At 32.8% G+C, this 17766-nt stretch overlaps 1 protein-coding gene across 1 annotated transcript in view; it reads right to left on the bottom strand.

Annotated features, from left to right (window-relative positions):
- Positions 1-4737: 4737 nt before the first annotated feature.
- Positions 4738-17766, bottom strand: part of ITFG1 (integrin alpha FG-GAP repeat containing 1) — a 256540-nt gene continuing 243511 nt past the window's right edge. Inside the window, exons 15-18 of the mRNA XM_063110734.1 lie at positions 12040-12164; positions 11239-11321; positions 8553-8670; positions 4738-6011 (exon numbers count right to left, since the gene is read on the bottom strand). Of these exons, the coding sequence (XP_062966804.1) occupies positions 5952-6011; positions 8553-8670; positions 11239-11321; positions 12040-12164 (386 nt within the window). The 3' untranslated portion in view covers positions 4738-5951. The remainder of the gene's footprint in view (positions 6012-8552; positions 8671-11238; positions 11322-12039; positions 12165-17766) is intronic.

Genomic DNA, 17766 nt, shown 5'->3' with positions numbered 1-17766 from the left:
AAATACGGTCATGTGGGGGTTAGGGCTTCAACATATAAATTTGTGGGGGACACAATTCAGTCCATAATATGCATGAATCAAAACTGTTTGTGTTAATGATATTGAAGAAGAGTTGCCTCCAGGGAGTCAAAAAGAGTTTTTTCTGTGACACTGCCCCCTAAACTTGTTTCCAAATTTCTGGGTAGTATGGTTCCAAACCAAGAAAGCTTTTGAGAATTATTGTCTCCTATGCACTAAAGAATTTCGATTTTATCAGGAAAATTTCTGGTCATCAGTTACTTTTAAATTTTTTTTTTTTTTGCAGCTGGCCAGTACAAGGATGGGACCCTGGACCTTGGTGTTATCAGCACTGCACTATAACCAACTGAGCTAGATGAGCCCTAATTATATTTCTTAGAATAAAGTTGCTAACATATGGTATCTTTTTCTTAAAAGCCAGAATCTCATTTTGAAAGATCTGTTTACTTCATGCTTAAATCTGTTTACTACGAGATGAAACAAGTACTAGTTTACTGGTGCAATATGAAACCATAGTTATAAAGTATAAAATTCTTAATATAATTATTTGGTAGTGTTTGTTAGATAATAGAAATTTCTTATAAGTTCAACATAAGGTCTTGATGGACTGTGAATATCTGTGCTGGTCGATATACTTGTGCTCTTTAATAACAGTGTATTAAATACATTAACACATTGGAATGCATATATCCAACTATATATTGGTTATTCATTTCTCACAATATATTTGTAAGAAACATATATCTGAATTATTGTATTATTAACAGCAAATCTCAAACTATTTTCTGTGCTATAAAATATTTGATCTAAGATTTGTTATGAAACTCCCATTCTAGGTATGTGATCTATAAAGAGATCTTTGGGGAAGTTTTATAAGATTTTTTTTAAAAAACTGAACATTTGGAAAAGTGCCTAAAAAGTGTGTATAGTTTAATTAAACTATAGTTAAAGCTCTTAGTTAAAGCTAAGAGCCATGAAAGTACCACTCAAATCAAGAAATAAAACATCACCTATACCATGAAGTCTTCCATGTGCCTCTCCCTGATTATTATCTCCCAATTTTCTAGAGTTTATCACTATTCTTTTATAATTTCCTACCTTTTCTTTATAGTTTTCTATGTACAAATGTATCCTTAAACAATATAATTTTTTACTACTTCTGAACTTTATATGAATAGAATCAAATTGTATGTATTTTGTGTCTTTTTTGGCTAAATTTTGTGAGATTAGTCTGTGTTGTGTGTAGTTGTAGTTCATTAAATGTCATGGCTGTGCAGTATTTCACTGTATAAAAACCCATGTAGATGGACATTTAGGCAGTTTATATCTTTTGGCCATTAAGAACATTGCTGCTATGGACATTTTTAGACCTATATCCTGGTGTACATGGGCAAGAATTTCAGAGTAGAATTGGTATGTGGATTTACAGTATGCGTATCTTCAAGTTTTTTTTGGTGTGTGTGTAAGGTGTGAAGTTTAGGTCAAATTTCTTTTTTTTCCCTTTGCCCTTTGTATTTATGGCAAATTCAGATGATCAATTGTTCTGACACTGTTGAAAAGACTGTCTTCCACTGAATCACTTTTACACCTTTGTCAAAGAACAAATAGCTATATTTGTGTGGATTTATTTCTGGACTCTGTTTTGTTCCATTCATCTACATGCCCATCTCTTTTCCAATACCACACTATCTTGATTTCTATAGCTTTATAATAAGTCTTAAAATCCGGTAGTTTGGTTCCTTGAGCTTTGCTTTTTTAAAAATTGCTTTAAGCTATTCCAGTTTCTTTTCTCTTTCATATAAATTGTACAATAATCTTGTCTATGTCCACAAAAAATGCTGCTGGGATTTTCATAGGGCTGGTATTAAATCTACAGATCATTTTGGGAAGTATTTACATATTTACTATGTTAGATCTTCCAATCCATGAACAGTGTCTTTCCATTTAGGTCTTCTTGACTTCATCATCACCTTTCTTCTTTGTTAATATATGCATTTAATGCTATAAATCTCTCTGTAAGCACTAATTTCTCTGCCTCCTACAAATTGTGGTATGTTGTATTTTAAATTTTCATTTGGTTCAAAATATTTTTAAAATTCCTTTGAGATGTCCTCTTTGACTCTATGGTTATTTTTATGGTATTTGAGTATTTTCCAGGATTCTTTCTAGTTTAATTCTATTATAGTCTGAAAATCTACTTTGTATGATTTCTATTCTTTTATATTTGGTAAGGTTTGTTTTATGGCCCAGAATAGGGTCTATCTTGGTGAATGTTCCATGTGCACTTAAAAAGACTATATTTTGCTGTTGTTTAGAGTGTTATATAAACATCCATTAGGTTATGTTAATTCATAGTATCTTTTGGGTCATCTCTAAGCTTTCTGATTTTTTTGCCTACTTTGTCTTTCAGTTACTGTAAAGGAGTATTGATGTCTCCAACTTAAATTGTGGGCTTGTCTATTTCTCTTTTTTGTCTGTTAGTTTTTATGTTATACATTTAACTTCTGCACATTTAGAATTTTCATGTCAAGATGAGAATGATCTTGGGTGAGTCTGCCCTCCTTATATCATGCTAACAGCTGAATACTGATAGCAGTCCCAGAAATTAGAGTAATAAATCCTTTATTCTTGGTGGAGGGTCTGGACACTACACTACAGCATCCACCAGGAAGATTCAGGTATTCTGTTTCTTGTTGAGTCTGTTCTGGTGCTGTTTTCTTAGGAATTGGCCCATTTTATATAAACTTTCAAATTCATTTGTATAATTGTTCTCAAAGTCTTCGTGTATTTGTTTTAACAAATACGTCATCTGTAGTTAAATATTTTTCATTTCTGCTATTGGTGTGTCTGTTTTCTTTTTCTTGACAGAAGCTCTTGGGGCAGCCTGTAACCAATAACTGATGAATGTGGGGGCATAAATGCCCAGCCTTGTTACCTGACTTGGGACAGGTTATCCATCTCCAAACTCAATATAGTGAGGCATTCCACTGAGAATGCATCACAACTTGATTTCCCCCTCTGCCCAATCTTGCTTCATCCCTTCACCCTTGTACAATTGTTGATCAAGAGCACTCCCTAATCAATTTTATCAGACTTTTAAAATAACTGGTCAGGTGATATAAAGCCAGGCTGCAAGTCATCATAAGGGCTGGTTTTATTTTAGTTCACCTCTATACTGAGGAGTAAGACCTTAAGGGTCTTAGATTAATTCTAAGAATACCATTAAGGTCTATTGGACACAATTTAAGTTTTTTTTTTTTTAAGAAGTTCTGGTTATTTGCTAAGATGGAGAAATGTAAAGGGCTTGCTGTGGATTGATTGAATTGTGTCCCCCAAAGTTCATATATTAGAAGTTTAATTCCCACTGTACCTGATGAGGGTGGGAAATCCTATTATGGTAATTGAAAGGTGGGGCCTTGAAGAGGTGATTGGATTGTAAGACCATACTATAGTGAATGGATTAATAATGGTGGTCAGGGGTGTGGTTCTGAGGGCTTTAAAAGGAGAGCATGTGAGAGTCTCTCTCTGCTCTGCAATTTTCTGCCATGTGAGACCCCTGGGTCACTGTCGCCACCACCAGATGTGTTCCCTGGACTTTGGACTTCCCAGCCTCCGAAACTGTAAGCAATAAATTTTGTTTTCTTTATAAATCACCCAGTTCCAGATATTTTGTTATAAGCAACAGAAATGGATTAATACAGGGCTAGTCCAAATAAATGGTGAATTAACACATATTTACAGTATCTTCAAAATGATTATTAAGTCATAATTACTTCTCTTAGTTTGGAAAAGGAGGATCATAGGCATATGATCAATGGGAGAAATGTCAGAAAATGTTTTTTTTGGTCACTGTAATCGGAAATGGGAGGGAATAAAAGAACCAACACTTATCAAGTACCTTCTATGTACAAATTGCCATTTTTGACTTAAAATAGTCATTTAAGGTAGATATCATTCACTGTCCTTGTTTTCCAGATAAAGAGACCAAAGGTCAAAGAGATAACATGACTGATTCAAAGTCACAAAATGGGGGAGCTGGGTTCTGAATTTAGATTGGCTGAGCTCAAAGTCTTGTTCTTTTTCCACTACAATATTCAAAATTAATACAAAGGTCTTTATTACTGATTCTCAATGTTGTGACACATTTTTTATCTGCTGCTCCTTAAAAAATGATATTACAGTTATGTTCAGAGATACCGAAACAGTATTAATGTCACAGATTGTATTTTTAATGGTCATTAACATTTCATTTGTCTATAACACAACTCCTTGTAGACCCTGATTCCAAACGAGTTTTAAAACTCATGCTATGTCATTTAAAGATATTAAGCCAAACTGTCTTTGGGAAAGTGTGGTATTGTGCCTGGCACAGTGTTGTGTGTTTACAGCTCTTTAGTGAATTTGAGTATTGTAGTCAGGACAGTCCCATCTTGCCCCTGATTCCCAAACAGGCAATGGGCAAGTCACCTTACCTCAGTCACATGGTCCAGATAAGTGATTTATACCTTATAACTTCTAAGACCTCTTCATGCTCCAAAATAATTATTGAAAAACTCACCACAGTACTTTGTTCCAATAAAGAATGTTTATTAAGAAGACATATTAACATGCTTAGATACAAAGTAAAACACTTAAACACATGCCACTTTCACTGAACTGTAAAGAAATAAAATAACATGAAGAACAAAATTAATTGTTTTCAGAGAAATTTTGTGTTTTATAGCTATCACATGTCCACTGTATATTAGAAAAATTTTAGATTGATATATAAACATTTTTCCCAATCTTAGATTTAAGTCTTCTTAAAGTAACTTTTTGGCAATGTGAACTTCAAAATATAAAATTTGCATTGAAGTCTGAATGTAAATTATAAACTTCTCCAAACCTTTGAAAATAGAAATGTGATTGAAGATTTGCATTCCCAGATGCTGCCTACAGCAGTTTCTTTTCAAGAAATCAAATGCTCTTCATTATCATGATAAGGATCAATTTTCAAATGAAAATTTTTAGGACACATTAATTCTTGAAGAGTACTATAATATCATTTTTAGTTAATATGAACAAGTAATCTTTACATACGATGTCAGCCACCAAGAATTTAGGTTTTCCAAAGAATACAATTTCCTTATGCCTGAAAATAACATTCTATTGAGTCTAATTGTAGAAGTCCAATAAAATCATCTGTAAATAGTAATAATGACAACTACCACTTATTGAGTACTTACTCTGTGCTAGGCACAAAGCTAAGCACTTTACATACATCATCCCATTTAATGTTTACAGTAACTCAATTGAGTAGGTATTATTAGCCCCCCTTTATAAACAAGAAAACTGAGGCTTACAGAGGTTAAGAAATAGCCAAGTTCAAACAATAACTTTGTGATTTGTGGGACCAGAAGTTTAAGGCAAGTCTGTCTTACTTTTATTCCATAGCCAGTGTTCAGTCACTATATTATATGCCATCAATGAGAGACCGCTGACCTGCTGTGATGAAGGTAAATATTTAATAACTTTATCTGTGATATATTTCCAAAAGTATAATTTGCATTGTTAGAAGAAGCAAGACCAATTCAAGTGGAACACAAAAAATCCTGCTCGTTTAAATATTTTTATTTGTACATGTCTTTTTCCATCATCATTACTCTAATAGGACTATATATACATAAACACCAGAGTACATGCAACACAATCCACAAAAGAACAAAAACGTAGAGCACTACTGAATAAAGAACCCAAATTTTTGTATACAAAGTGGTTAAAAAAAAAACTTGGTGACATTCAGATCATATTTATTTGAATACTTTGCAATAATTACCAAGAGATGCATCATTTATAAATAATACTCAAAATCCCCTATTTTCTTCTATAAGCAGAATTTAGTGTTTCAACTAATCAAGTGAATAGTCATTCCATTAGGTAATATTAAAGGCAAGTCACATAGCATCAAAATGAAACCGATGAGCTTCTTGTCGTTTTTCTCTATCATCTGCTTTCTGAAAAAGAATTTTACACTGGTTTATGTGATAGGAAAATGTTAAGAAAAGGCTCATATCTGAAACATGAAGTGATTAATTAAAAAAAAAAGCCCTCAGCAATTAGTAGATAATAGGTGTGATCTTGTAATGCAGTAATCTTATGAAATATTTTTGTAGTTTAGAGTGGCTATTTTATAATTAAATGGCCTAATTGAATTTAAAAACCAAGAAATGTTCCTTAAATACTCAGATTGTTATCTTTTATTACTTATTTGAAGGTAGGAGTAAGCATTAGGTTCTATAAGGATAGAATTGACAATTGATTGCATTTCGCCCCCATTCTTAACACTGATTTTAATAAGTCTAAACTAATTATATTAAAGTACATTAATTATTTTTTTTGTTAACCTTTTGATTTAGCAGATATTTATTGACCCACTGCTCCTAGCAAGGTGCTGTACTTGGTATACAGAAGGATTAAAAAATTCCTCAGTTTTGTATCTTGTTCTCTAGGAACTTAAAGTGTAGAAAGAAAAACACAGAACATACTGTATAACTGTGCTTCAGGATAAAAAGTGAAAAATATTATCAATATTCTGAGTAAGAGATTACTTCTAGGTTTCGGTGAGGGAAAGGAAAGCTTTGATAAGACAGTATTTTTGGAAGAGGGGGTGGAAGGGACATTCATGCCAAGCTGGGGAGGTGGGCAACGTGAGTAAACATGGGAAGTCTGGAAGGAGCATGGAATATGAGAAAGGAACTGATAAGAAGACTGGAAAGGAATATTGTGGACTCACATGGAAGTAATGTGAAGGCCAGGCTAAGGAGTTTATGCACCAGAGATTTTTGAGCAGGGGAGTGACATGATTAAGGCTAAACTTGATGAATAATATGGCAGCAATGTGATAAATGGAATGGAAAGGGAAAGAATGGAATCAGAGCAGGTAGGATTTAAGAAGAGGATGAACTAAAATAAAGCAGTGGTAGTAGGAATGCAGTAGTGGGGTCAGCTGAAGAGATTCTGATGAAGGCAGAATCAACAAGGCAACTGATTAAATCTCGTAAGTAAGAAACAGGAGAGGAGAGGCAAAGCCTTAGAATACTGGTTTTGAGGTGCTTGTAAATAATCTAGGTAGAGATATCATGGCGACAGCTGAAATGGGGGAAAAGAGTTTTAAAGAGATGAGGGCTGGGATATTGAGGTAGTAACTGAAGCCATGATTTTAGATGAAATTGGCAGGGAAAGTGTAGAAAGAAGAGGGCTTAGCTTGACACTGTGGAAAGCTAGCATTGAGGAAATGGCAGAAAGGAGCAGCCAGCAGGTGAAAAAATGGTCAAAGAGGTAGAAGAATCACAGTGCCACAGGAGACACAGTATATACATGGTCATATACATGCTTATATTTAAAACTTCAATTTTTGCCAGTGCATCATTATTATTATAAACCTACAATGTTATGCTGTAATCAAATTTCCTGACAAATTAATGAAATTAATTTCCTTTCCTTCATAGGACAAGAGCTAAGTAATATTTCAGGCTGTGTTTTGATACTTCTGGACAAAGTATGTAGGGTTATCCTTGATCTTACCTCTCAAGTTGTAAACTTAAAATTAACTGAATATGTATTTTATGTTATTGTTTTTGATATGAAGTGATTTTTTTTTGATGGACAAACCTATGAACATTTATCAGAAAAATTAACATGTTCTCTTTTTTCATAAGTTAAAATAAAACAGACTAATTTTAGTTAGCAAAAAATAATTATGAGGGGCAAAACAATCCAAAGAGAGTAGCTGCAAAAAAAAAGAAAAACACCTTTCTTTTGTGACACAAAGAAGTTCTTTGTTCGGGGTATTATTGGAAACTACTAGTTATGTATTTCATATATATTCATATACAAATAGAAATTAGCTTTTCCAATTTATATTTAAATCTATGGTGATCTTTTTTTTTTCTTCCATAAGCATTGCATAAAAATCTACATTTTGAGGAGTTTTGTTTTCAATTATTATTTAGGGTGTTATACTAAAAAACAGAATTTAGTTTACTTGATAGAAAAGATGTGTATTTCTTTACTAGTAACTTTCTATCTAAACCTTGAGAAAATCATTTAACCTCTTGCATCTGTGATCCAAATCTTTAAAAGAGATAGATGTTAATCTTGGAAAAGGAATGTCCTTGACTCTATCAGTAGATAATGAAAACAGGCTCATTTAAAAAAAAATGATGATTATTTTTCAGGCTGTTATGAAATTGTTTCTAATTAAGTTTTTCTCTATGTTTGGCAATTTTTGGGTGATCACTTTAGTAAAGTTGTACAGCATCAAACTTTTAAAATAAATCGTCTTGTCCTGTGATTTGTATGAATTGATAAGCAACATTAGTAACTTCAGGGGATAAAAGAAATTATCATCAATAAAATGACACCCTGGACAGGACTTGAAAAATAAGGAAATCTTTGTCATGTGAAAAAAGTTTCAAATAAATACAGTGTTTTTAAAGAGCAATATATTACTAAATAAATTAACCAAAGTTAAAGTTTCATTTAAATAAACAAACCTTTTCCTGCCAATGTAAAATGCCAATTATTGCCAAGATGAAAACACAGACACCGATGAGAGCTATCGCAGTAAGCAGAACAATGTTACTTGGTGTAAGATACAGTTTGGCACTCCAGCTGTACACAGAAACAGAAAAATTAAAATTACAAATTATAACTTAAATACTATAAGCTTATACTGAGATAAAAAAGCAAAATATTGCCAGTTCTTTGCAAGAAAAAAAAAGCAAAATAGCTTATTAATTAATGAAACAATTTATTTATTAAATCACTCACCCATCCATTCACTCATTATAAATAAAACAAAAGTAATTACATTTAGATAATGCTAAGAATATTGATGATCCTGCAAAGTTCATATTTTACTCAGAATTTTTGATGAGATATTTCATTTTCTTTTTTCAAGTTTGATCCTGTGAGAATTATTCTTAAGTAAACTTATCAAGGATACTTTGGACAACCTCAGATTTTTTTACATCTTAATTGACCTGCTGATTTTGAAACCTTGAATGCTATGTAGTCACGTGATTTCTACTTTTTCCTTCAAATCAGAATTTCCACAGCTATCACATGTTCAGAAACACAGGTGGTCACATGATTTCTACAAGGCTTCTGTATCGTCTTATTTTTGACTGCTATCCACCTACAAGGGTACTTCAAAAAGTAAGTGGAAAAATTAGAATTTAAAGATAATACATTAGAGTGCAGCCTTATAACACTAAGGTCATGGTTTTGGATCCCTGTACTGGCCAGCCACCAGAAAAAAAGAAAGATAATACAAATCTTTAGACGAACTTTTTGAAGCACCCTTATAGGTAGCATGACCAACTAAAACAACTATATGCCCAAATGAGTATATATAGATTACTTGTGCAAAACTTCTACCATTTCTGTTCATCTTGGAGGGTTTACGTTACTACAATGACTTTTAGTTTGAGACCTTTAAAATTATGACCTTTAGTCCCTCACTGTTGTGGTAATATACGGACTAAAGGACTTTAGCACGAATAGAACTAGCTCTTCCCTTCCAAAGCAGTCCATATAATATAGCACTTGCAAACCCTGAAAAGCCCAAAACCAAGGTCTATATCATCAACACTACAAGTGGTTATATACATAGAACTTTTCGATTTCCCTGGAAATAGATAATGGATATATTTTCATTTTAAAAGTTTAATAAAGATAAGATCATTCTGACAAATAGAAAGTAGCTATTGATTTATTTTGGGATTATTAAAATGGATTGGCCCATAAGTTAATCTATATACACTCATTTGGACATATAGTTGTTTTAGTTGGTCATGCTACATATGAGGGTGCTATAAGTTAGGCTCCAGTCAATAAATCTCAAAATACACTTCAAACTACAATCAATTTGGTTTTTATTATGTACATAAACTTGAAAAGAATATTTCTTTGGAAAGAGCAAGAGAAACATGAAAATGTTCAGATTATGGAAGGAAGCTATAGCAGAATTTTCTGGAAATTCAGAAGAGTAAGTAAACGTTAAGAAAATGAACACTGTTAATTAGCTGAGGTTAGCTACTCTCAGTACCTTACTCATACTTTAAAAAAAAACTTATTTCATGATTTTTTTGGTAGTTCTACTTTTGAAACAGATATTTAAAAAATCAGGAATATATGCATTTTGGTTAAAAAAAAAAAAAAAAGTAGGACAAAAGCCAATCCTCAGTTTCTTACTCAGAGGCAGTCACTGTTTCTTGCATATCCTTTCAGAGATATTTTATATATGTGTAAATGAGTCATGATATTGCACTATATAGAAGTACCTACCATACTTTATATGGTTTCCTACTCATGGTCCAGATTTTCTAGCTTTTTTATAAATTTCATGTATAGAAAACTAAAACATACAATACAGCCTAAAAAATGTGACTCATGTTGATATCAGACTAGTATATTTTTCCCAGTGAAATTTAAATGTTAGTGAATACCTTCATACTACTTTAAAAAGATAATACTTTTAAAAAATTTTAAAAATACTTTAAAAAGAAAAGAATCAACCTAGTAATTTAAATGAACAAAGATACAAATTAAGGATTTGAAGTTAAACACTATATTATGAAAGGCATGTATTCTGCTAATAAGGATAAAGATACCTACCGTTCACTAACTATATGCTCAGCACTGTTTTAACTGTATTGCATCCTCATCCTATCTTCCATTGTACAGATGCAGAAATTGAGCCTCAGAGAGGACAAAGGACTAGCTTCCCAGTCTTGCAGTAATAGTCAGCAGTAGAGGTGAATTTTTCTAGCCTACCTCTATGTGACTCCAAAATTTATGACTCACCACTGTGAAATATATACCACTTCTTAAAGAATGTATTGAAAAGATCACTGCTTACAAAAAATTTAGTATCCTGAAATTTTAGAGTTTATAGCTAGTAAACTGAAGACTAATTTATTTAAGCAGAATATATATAAATCCCTAATTAGTTAACCTGCTGTTTTTCTAATAGGATTGAGTTTGTTTTTCATGAAAAATGTTAGGGACCTTTTCTGTAGGTATGTCTAGTCATTTAAAGTTTGCTGTAAGCAAATTAAATGATGGTCCTTTATGGGAACACAGCAGGAATTAAAGAGAGATTTTAAAAGACATAACTATATCTATGATTCAGAGTTGACAGTATCTTTATCAAATTCAGTTCAAGAAAGACATTACCTTCGAGGGACATTGTGAGGGTATGGAATGACAATTAGCTGGGAATTTGGAATGATTGCAGTCCACTCTTGTTTTCGTATAGACTGGAAAAAGAATTTAAGAACATTTAACATCCAGGGCATTTAAAAAACACAATTATTATTCTAAATAAATAAGAAAAAGCCTCACATACTTTGAGAAACTGAAATCCTAAGTGTAGATTAAGCAAAATTTATGTATATTAAGCCCAAAATAGGGCTCCTGTGCCATCTGTTGGAAAATCTTTCCGATCTTTTCAGGGAAGGATTATATTTGTGTCTTATGAATTCATTCATTCAACAAGTATTTATTGGACACTTATGTAGCAGAAACTGTACAAAGAGCGATGTACAAATGCTGCTTAGAGGTGAAATTCAAGTTGGCGGGAGACGAAGTAAAATAATAGTATTATTACACATATTATACACATACATATATAACACATACATAAATATAATGCTATTTTACTTATGTTAGTAAAATATTTTACTTATGCATATTAGGTGATGAAAAATGTTAAGAAGAAAAGGCAGGAAGGAGGGATAGGTGGGTTTGTGAGGTTATGGGAGAGGAAATGGAAAAACTATACTATATCTTCAAATCATGATGTGCTCTGTGTAAGATAAGCTCAGACAGGTCACTACTAATTAATTCTTTAGAGACAATAAAAAAATTGAATCATTTGAATTAAAATTCAATTGGGTTCAAATTATTGAATTCAAATATTTAAATAGTGAATATTAAAACACAGATTAATTGTAAATGTACTGAGTTTTTACTCACCTTCTCTCCAGATGGGCGAGGAATACCAACATAAAGATGGTCAAGAAAATTTGCACTTCGGCCTAAACCAAGTACGTTGTATGGTAGTTGGAGAGCTAAATGTGCTGACTGGCTGAGCTGTCCAGCTAGATTTATTTAAAAAAAAAAAAAAAATTTATATATATATATATTTCTTTGGAAACATTGCTCTCATCAGATATTTAAATGGTAAAATGTTACAAATTTAGGTATTAGAACTTTAAGTACAAAAATGTGAAATGAAACATTCAGTTCATTAGTATTATGGATTCACTTTTTAAAGGAAATAGCTCTATTGAGATATAATTTACATACCATAACATCTCCCATTTAAAGTGTACAGCTCACTGGTTTTGAGTATATTCAAAGAATTGTTTGGCCATCGCCACAATCTAATTTTAGAACACTTGTCATTACTTAAAAAAGAAACCATAACCATTAGCAGTCACTCTTGTTTCCAATCCCCATGGTTCCAGCTGTAGGTAATCACTAGTCTGCTTTCTGTCCCTATAGATTTGCCTATTCTAATGCAATCATATTAATATGTCTTTTGTGATTGGCTTCTGTCACTTAGCATAATGTTTTTAAGGTTCATTCATGCTGTCGCAGGTTTCACTACTTCATTACTTTTAATTGCTAAATAATATTCCACTGTATGATTCCAATGTACTACATTTTGTTTCATTAATTAATTTCATTAATTGATGGACATTTGGGTGATTTACACTTTTTGCCTTTTATGAATAATATTGCTGTAAACTTTCATACACAAATTTTGTATCTACTTATGTTTTCCTGTCTCTTGATTATACACCTAACAGTGTTTAACATCTTCAGGAACTACCAAACTGTTTCAAAAGTAGCTGCACCATTTGTGTTCCCACCAGTAGTGTATGAAGGTTCCAATTTTTACACATCCTTGCTAACACTTTTGTTTGTCTTTTTGATTATAGCCATCCTAGTGGTTGTGAAGTGATACCTTACTGTGGTTTTTATTTGCATTTTCCTAATGACTAATGATGTTGAGCTCCCATTCATGTGCTTATTAACCATTTGTATATCTTTCTTTTTATTTCTATAAGGTTAGTAGTTGTCTCCTCTTTCATTATGGATTTTAGCAATTTGAATCTTCTTTCTCTTGGTCAATCTAACTAAAGCCTTGTCAATTTTGTTACTATTTTTAAAAAACCATCTTTTGGTTTAATTAGTTCTCTCTACGTTTCTCTATTCCCTATTTCATTTATTTCCTCTCATTATTTCCTGCTTTCTGCTTGCTTTGAGTTTAGTTTGCTTTTCTTTTTTCAGTTTCTTAATGTGGAAGATTAGGTTACTGATTTCAGATTGTTCTTATATTTTAACATAGGCATTTCTAGAAATAAATTTCCCTATGAGAACTGCTTTAGCTGCATCCCATACATTTTGGTATGTTGTTTTTGTTTACATTCACCTCAAAGTGTTTGCTAATTTCGCCTGTGATTTATTCTGTGACCCATTGTTTCTTTTGGAGTGTGTTTTTAAATTTCCACATATTTGTGCATTTCTAAAATTTCCTTCTGTTAACGATTTATGATATCATTCCATTGTGGTTGGAGAAAATACCTAGTATGATTTCAGGTCTTTTGAATTTATTGAGGTTTGTTTTATGACCTCGAATGTGTTCTATCCTGGAGACTGTTCCATTTGCACTTAAAAAAAAATGCATATTCTGCCATTGTTGAGCAGAGTGTTCTGTACATGTTTGTTAGGTTTAATTGGTTTATAGTATTGCTCAAATCTTTTCTTTTTCTTTCTTTTTTTAAAAAGATGACCGGTAAGGGGATCTTAACCCTTGATTTGGTGTTGTCAGCACCACGCTCACCCAGTGAGCAAACCGGCCATCCCTATATGGGATCCGAACCCGTGGCCTTGGTGTTATCAGCACCGCACTCTCCCGAGTGAGCCACAGGCTGGCCCTCAAATCTTTTCTTTACAAGTTGATGTTCTGCCAAGTTGTTTGATCCATTATGGAAAGTGAGGTATTAAAGTCTCCTATTATTGGACTGGCCAGTTAGCTCAGCTGGTTAGAGCACAGCCTTCTAACATCAAGGTCAAGGGTTCAGTTCCTCATACTGGCCAGTCACCAGAAAAAAAAAGTCTCTATTATTGAATTATCTATTTCTCTTTTCAATTCTTTATGTATTTGGGGCTCTGTTTTTAGGTGCATATATATTTATAATTGTTATATCTTCCTTATGGACTGACCTTTTTATTATCTTTATAAAATGTCCTTCTTTGTCTCTAGTAACAATTTCTGTCTTAAAGTCTAGTATGTCTCTTGTATGTAGACTGTACCTAGTGGGACTATATTTTTCTTTATCCATTCTGCCAACCTCTGTCTTTTGATAGGAGTATTTATTCCACTTATATTTAATTTAATTACTGATAAGGTAGTATTTATGTCTGCCATTTGCTGCTTGTTTTCTATGTCTTACTATTTCTTTTAGTCCTCCATTGCTACTTTCTTTTGTTAAATGCTTTATACTATATTACTTTAATTGTCTTGTTTCTTTCACTACATATTTTTCGAGTTAGTGTCTTAGTGGTTGCCCTTGCAGCTACAATTAGTATCTTAATTTTAAAAAAATCTAGATCAGATTAATACTAACTTAATTCAAAGTGCATATAAAAAATTTGCTCCACCCTCCTTTCTGCTATTATTGCTATATAAATCACATTTTTATACATTATCAGCCCATCAATACAAGTTTATGATTATTACTTTATTAGTTACCTTTAAAATCAGATAGAAAACAAGAGATGTTACATAGGAAAAACATTTATACTAGCTTTTATATTTATCTATAGTTAGATTTACCTGTGATCTTTACTTATTTGTGTGGAATTGAGTTACTGTCTAGCATCCCTCAGTTCAGCCTGAAGGACTCTCTTTAGTTTTGGGGCAGGTCTGTTAGTAACGAATTCTGTTTTTGTTTATCTGGGAATATCTAAGATTCTTCATTTTTGAGGGATAGCTTTGCCAGATATAGAATTCCTGACTGACAGTTTTTTTTTTCTTCAGCACTTTGAATGTATCATCATACTGCCTTTTGACCTCTATAGTTTCTGATGAGAAATCAGTTGTTAATCTTATTGAGGATCTCTTGTACATGATGAGTTGCTTCTTTCTTGCTGCTTTTAAGAGTCTCTCTGTTTTGTCTTTTAACAGTTTGACTATGATGTGTCTGAGTGTGGATTTCTTTGAGTTTATCCTATTCGTAGTTTGCTAAGCTTCTCAGATGTACAAATTTTCTGTCATAAAATTTGGGTGATTTCAGCAATTATTTCTTCAGATATTCTTTCTGCTTCTGTCTCCTTCTGTCCTTCTAAGACTCCTATATGTACATTGGTATGTTTGATGGTGCCTCCACAGATCTCTGAGGCAATTAATTCTTTTTTCTTTGTGTAACTCAGACTGGATACTCTCAATTGATAAATATTCAAGTTTGCTGATTCTTTTGCCAGTTCAAATCTGTTGTTGAGTCCTATACTGATTTTTTCATTTAAGTTACTGTACTCTCCAACTCCAGATTTGTATTTGATTTAAAAAAATGATTTCTATCTATTTCTATTCTCTATTTAGTGAGTTTCATACTTTTGTTTAATTCTTTAACCCAAGTTTCCTTTAGGGCTTTGAATACATATAGCTGATTTACAGTCTCTTCTACTAAGTCCACCATCAGGCCCCTTCAGGCACGTTTTCTGTTCCCATTATTTATTTATTTATTTAGTAATGTGTATGTGGCATACTTTCCCTGTTTCTTTGCATGCCTTGTAATTTCCGTTGAAAACTGGACTATTTACTTATTTATTTTGGTGTCTGGCCTGTGTGGGGATCTGAACTCTTGACCTTGGGGTTATCAGCACCATGCTCTACTGACAAGCTAACCAGCTAGCCATTGGACTTTTTAGATAATATGACAACTGTGGTATCACCCAATCCCATCTAAAGGTTTGTTCTATTGTTGTTGCTGTTTATTTGTTTAGTGACTTTTTTCATTTAGCAAATTCTGTAGATTCTGTATTCCCTTCAGTGCCTGCCCCTAAGTTCTTTTTTATTTTTAAAATTCTTATTCTAAATCTGGCTTCCTAGGGGACATATCATGGTCAGTATTATTTAGTAGTCAGCCAATGACTGGTCATAAGATTTCCTTAAACATCTTGCTTATATGTGTCCACCCTTTGACAAGGGGATTTGTGTGTAAATGCATACCTTCAAAGTTCAGAGTTTACAGGACAGCCTTAGCTTTGATTTCCTACTTGAACAGGGCCTCAAGGTCAGGGAGAAGGGAGCTGAGTATCTGAATGAAGTGTTTTCCTTTCTAGGCATTTGTACAACTTTCTAGATCCCCAAGAATATGTGTAGCTGTTCAAAGTTACATGATTATCTAGTTTCCCAGGACTTCCTTTCATATTTTGGCCTGTTTCTTGTTTGCTCCACCTTTAATTACAGGCTTAGATAGCTGGGATGTTGCCAGCAGATTGCTGTTGTTTTGGTAATGCCCTGGAGATAGTACCCTCCTGAAGAACTGAACTCTGTGTCAAATCAAATAGCTAACACCTTAAGAATGAAGATTTTCTAGGGAGTTGCTATCTTAGACAATATTTGACAGTGCTAGGGGATGAAGACTTTAATGGGGCTGAAAGCAGATCAGTCCTGTCCATTGGCTGTGAAGCTACTGGCTTTTCATGGCTACTGTACCACTTAGTTGAGAAGGGAGGCAGGATGGGAAGAGCCCCAAGTTAAAATGCCATAGACTCTGTTGTCTTATTTAGGATCAGTAGTTCCTCTTCGATAGACAATGCTCAGTTCCTTCTGTGGCTTTGGTTAATTTCCAGTGTTCTTAAATGGTTGACATTAGTTAGTTGGCCAGTATTTGCATTGTTTTTGGTGGGAGGAGGGAAGAGAGCAGGTTCATGAGATACTCACACTGCCATTCCAAAAGTCACTCTCTCCCTAGTATGATTCACTTTTACAGAATATATGTATTTGCTAGGTATTTTTTTTACATGCTTAAACTGAACATTTAAATGACAATGTCAATTAATATGTAAATATCGTATATTCGAGAAGGCTCTGCTAAATATAACTAGTATTACCAAGAAATATGAAATCACTGGAAAGTATATATACCTGGTTGTTTATATAGTTCTTAAGCTGGAAATAGTAAGGTATAATGGAAAGGAACATGAATTTAGGGATAGGTATTTTAAAAATTAAACAGTGTATATGAAATTATAAAGCAATATAGTGAACAGCATGGGCAGTAGAATTAATCCACCTTATGGAATTGTGCTGGTTGATTGATAATGCTTAAGAGTGTCTCACACAGTAAATACTCTACATGTTACCTATCTTTATTAACATAAAGTGTATTATTACAGAGTTGACTTAAAAATTAAACATACCCAGATTTCATGACATTACTAGCAAAGACTGGCTTAACAGACATCAAACTAGGCTTCTAAACTATTTTCCTATAATTACCTTTCTGAAAAGAACCAAAGTACTCTATTAAACAGATTAGAGGATATAAATTTCAAATTAAAATTGCTCATCTAAGAAGAAAGCTTAAAATATTATTGAAAAGAATAATCAAAATAAAATTATACAAAATTCTCAAAATGAAGAGATATTCATATTTTAGCATACTTTTAGTCATGTATTTTTCC

The sequence above is a fragment of the Cynocephalus volans genome, chromosome 10, assembly GCF_027409185.1.
Source record: "Cynocephalus volans isolate mCynVol1 chromosome 10, mCynVol1.pri, whole genome shotgun sequence".
In the NCBI taxonomy this organism is placed as follows: domain Eukaryota; kingdom Metazoa; phylum Chordata; class Mammalia; order Dermoptera; family Cynocephalidae; genus Cynocephalus; species Cynocephalus volans.
The sequence above is the reverse complement of the archived record's forward strand: the minus strand, read 5'-3'. Positions and strand labels throughout refer to the sequence as shown.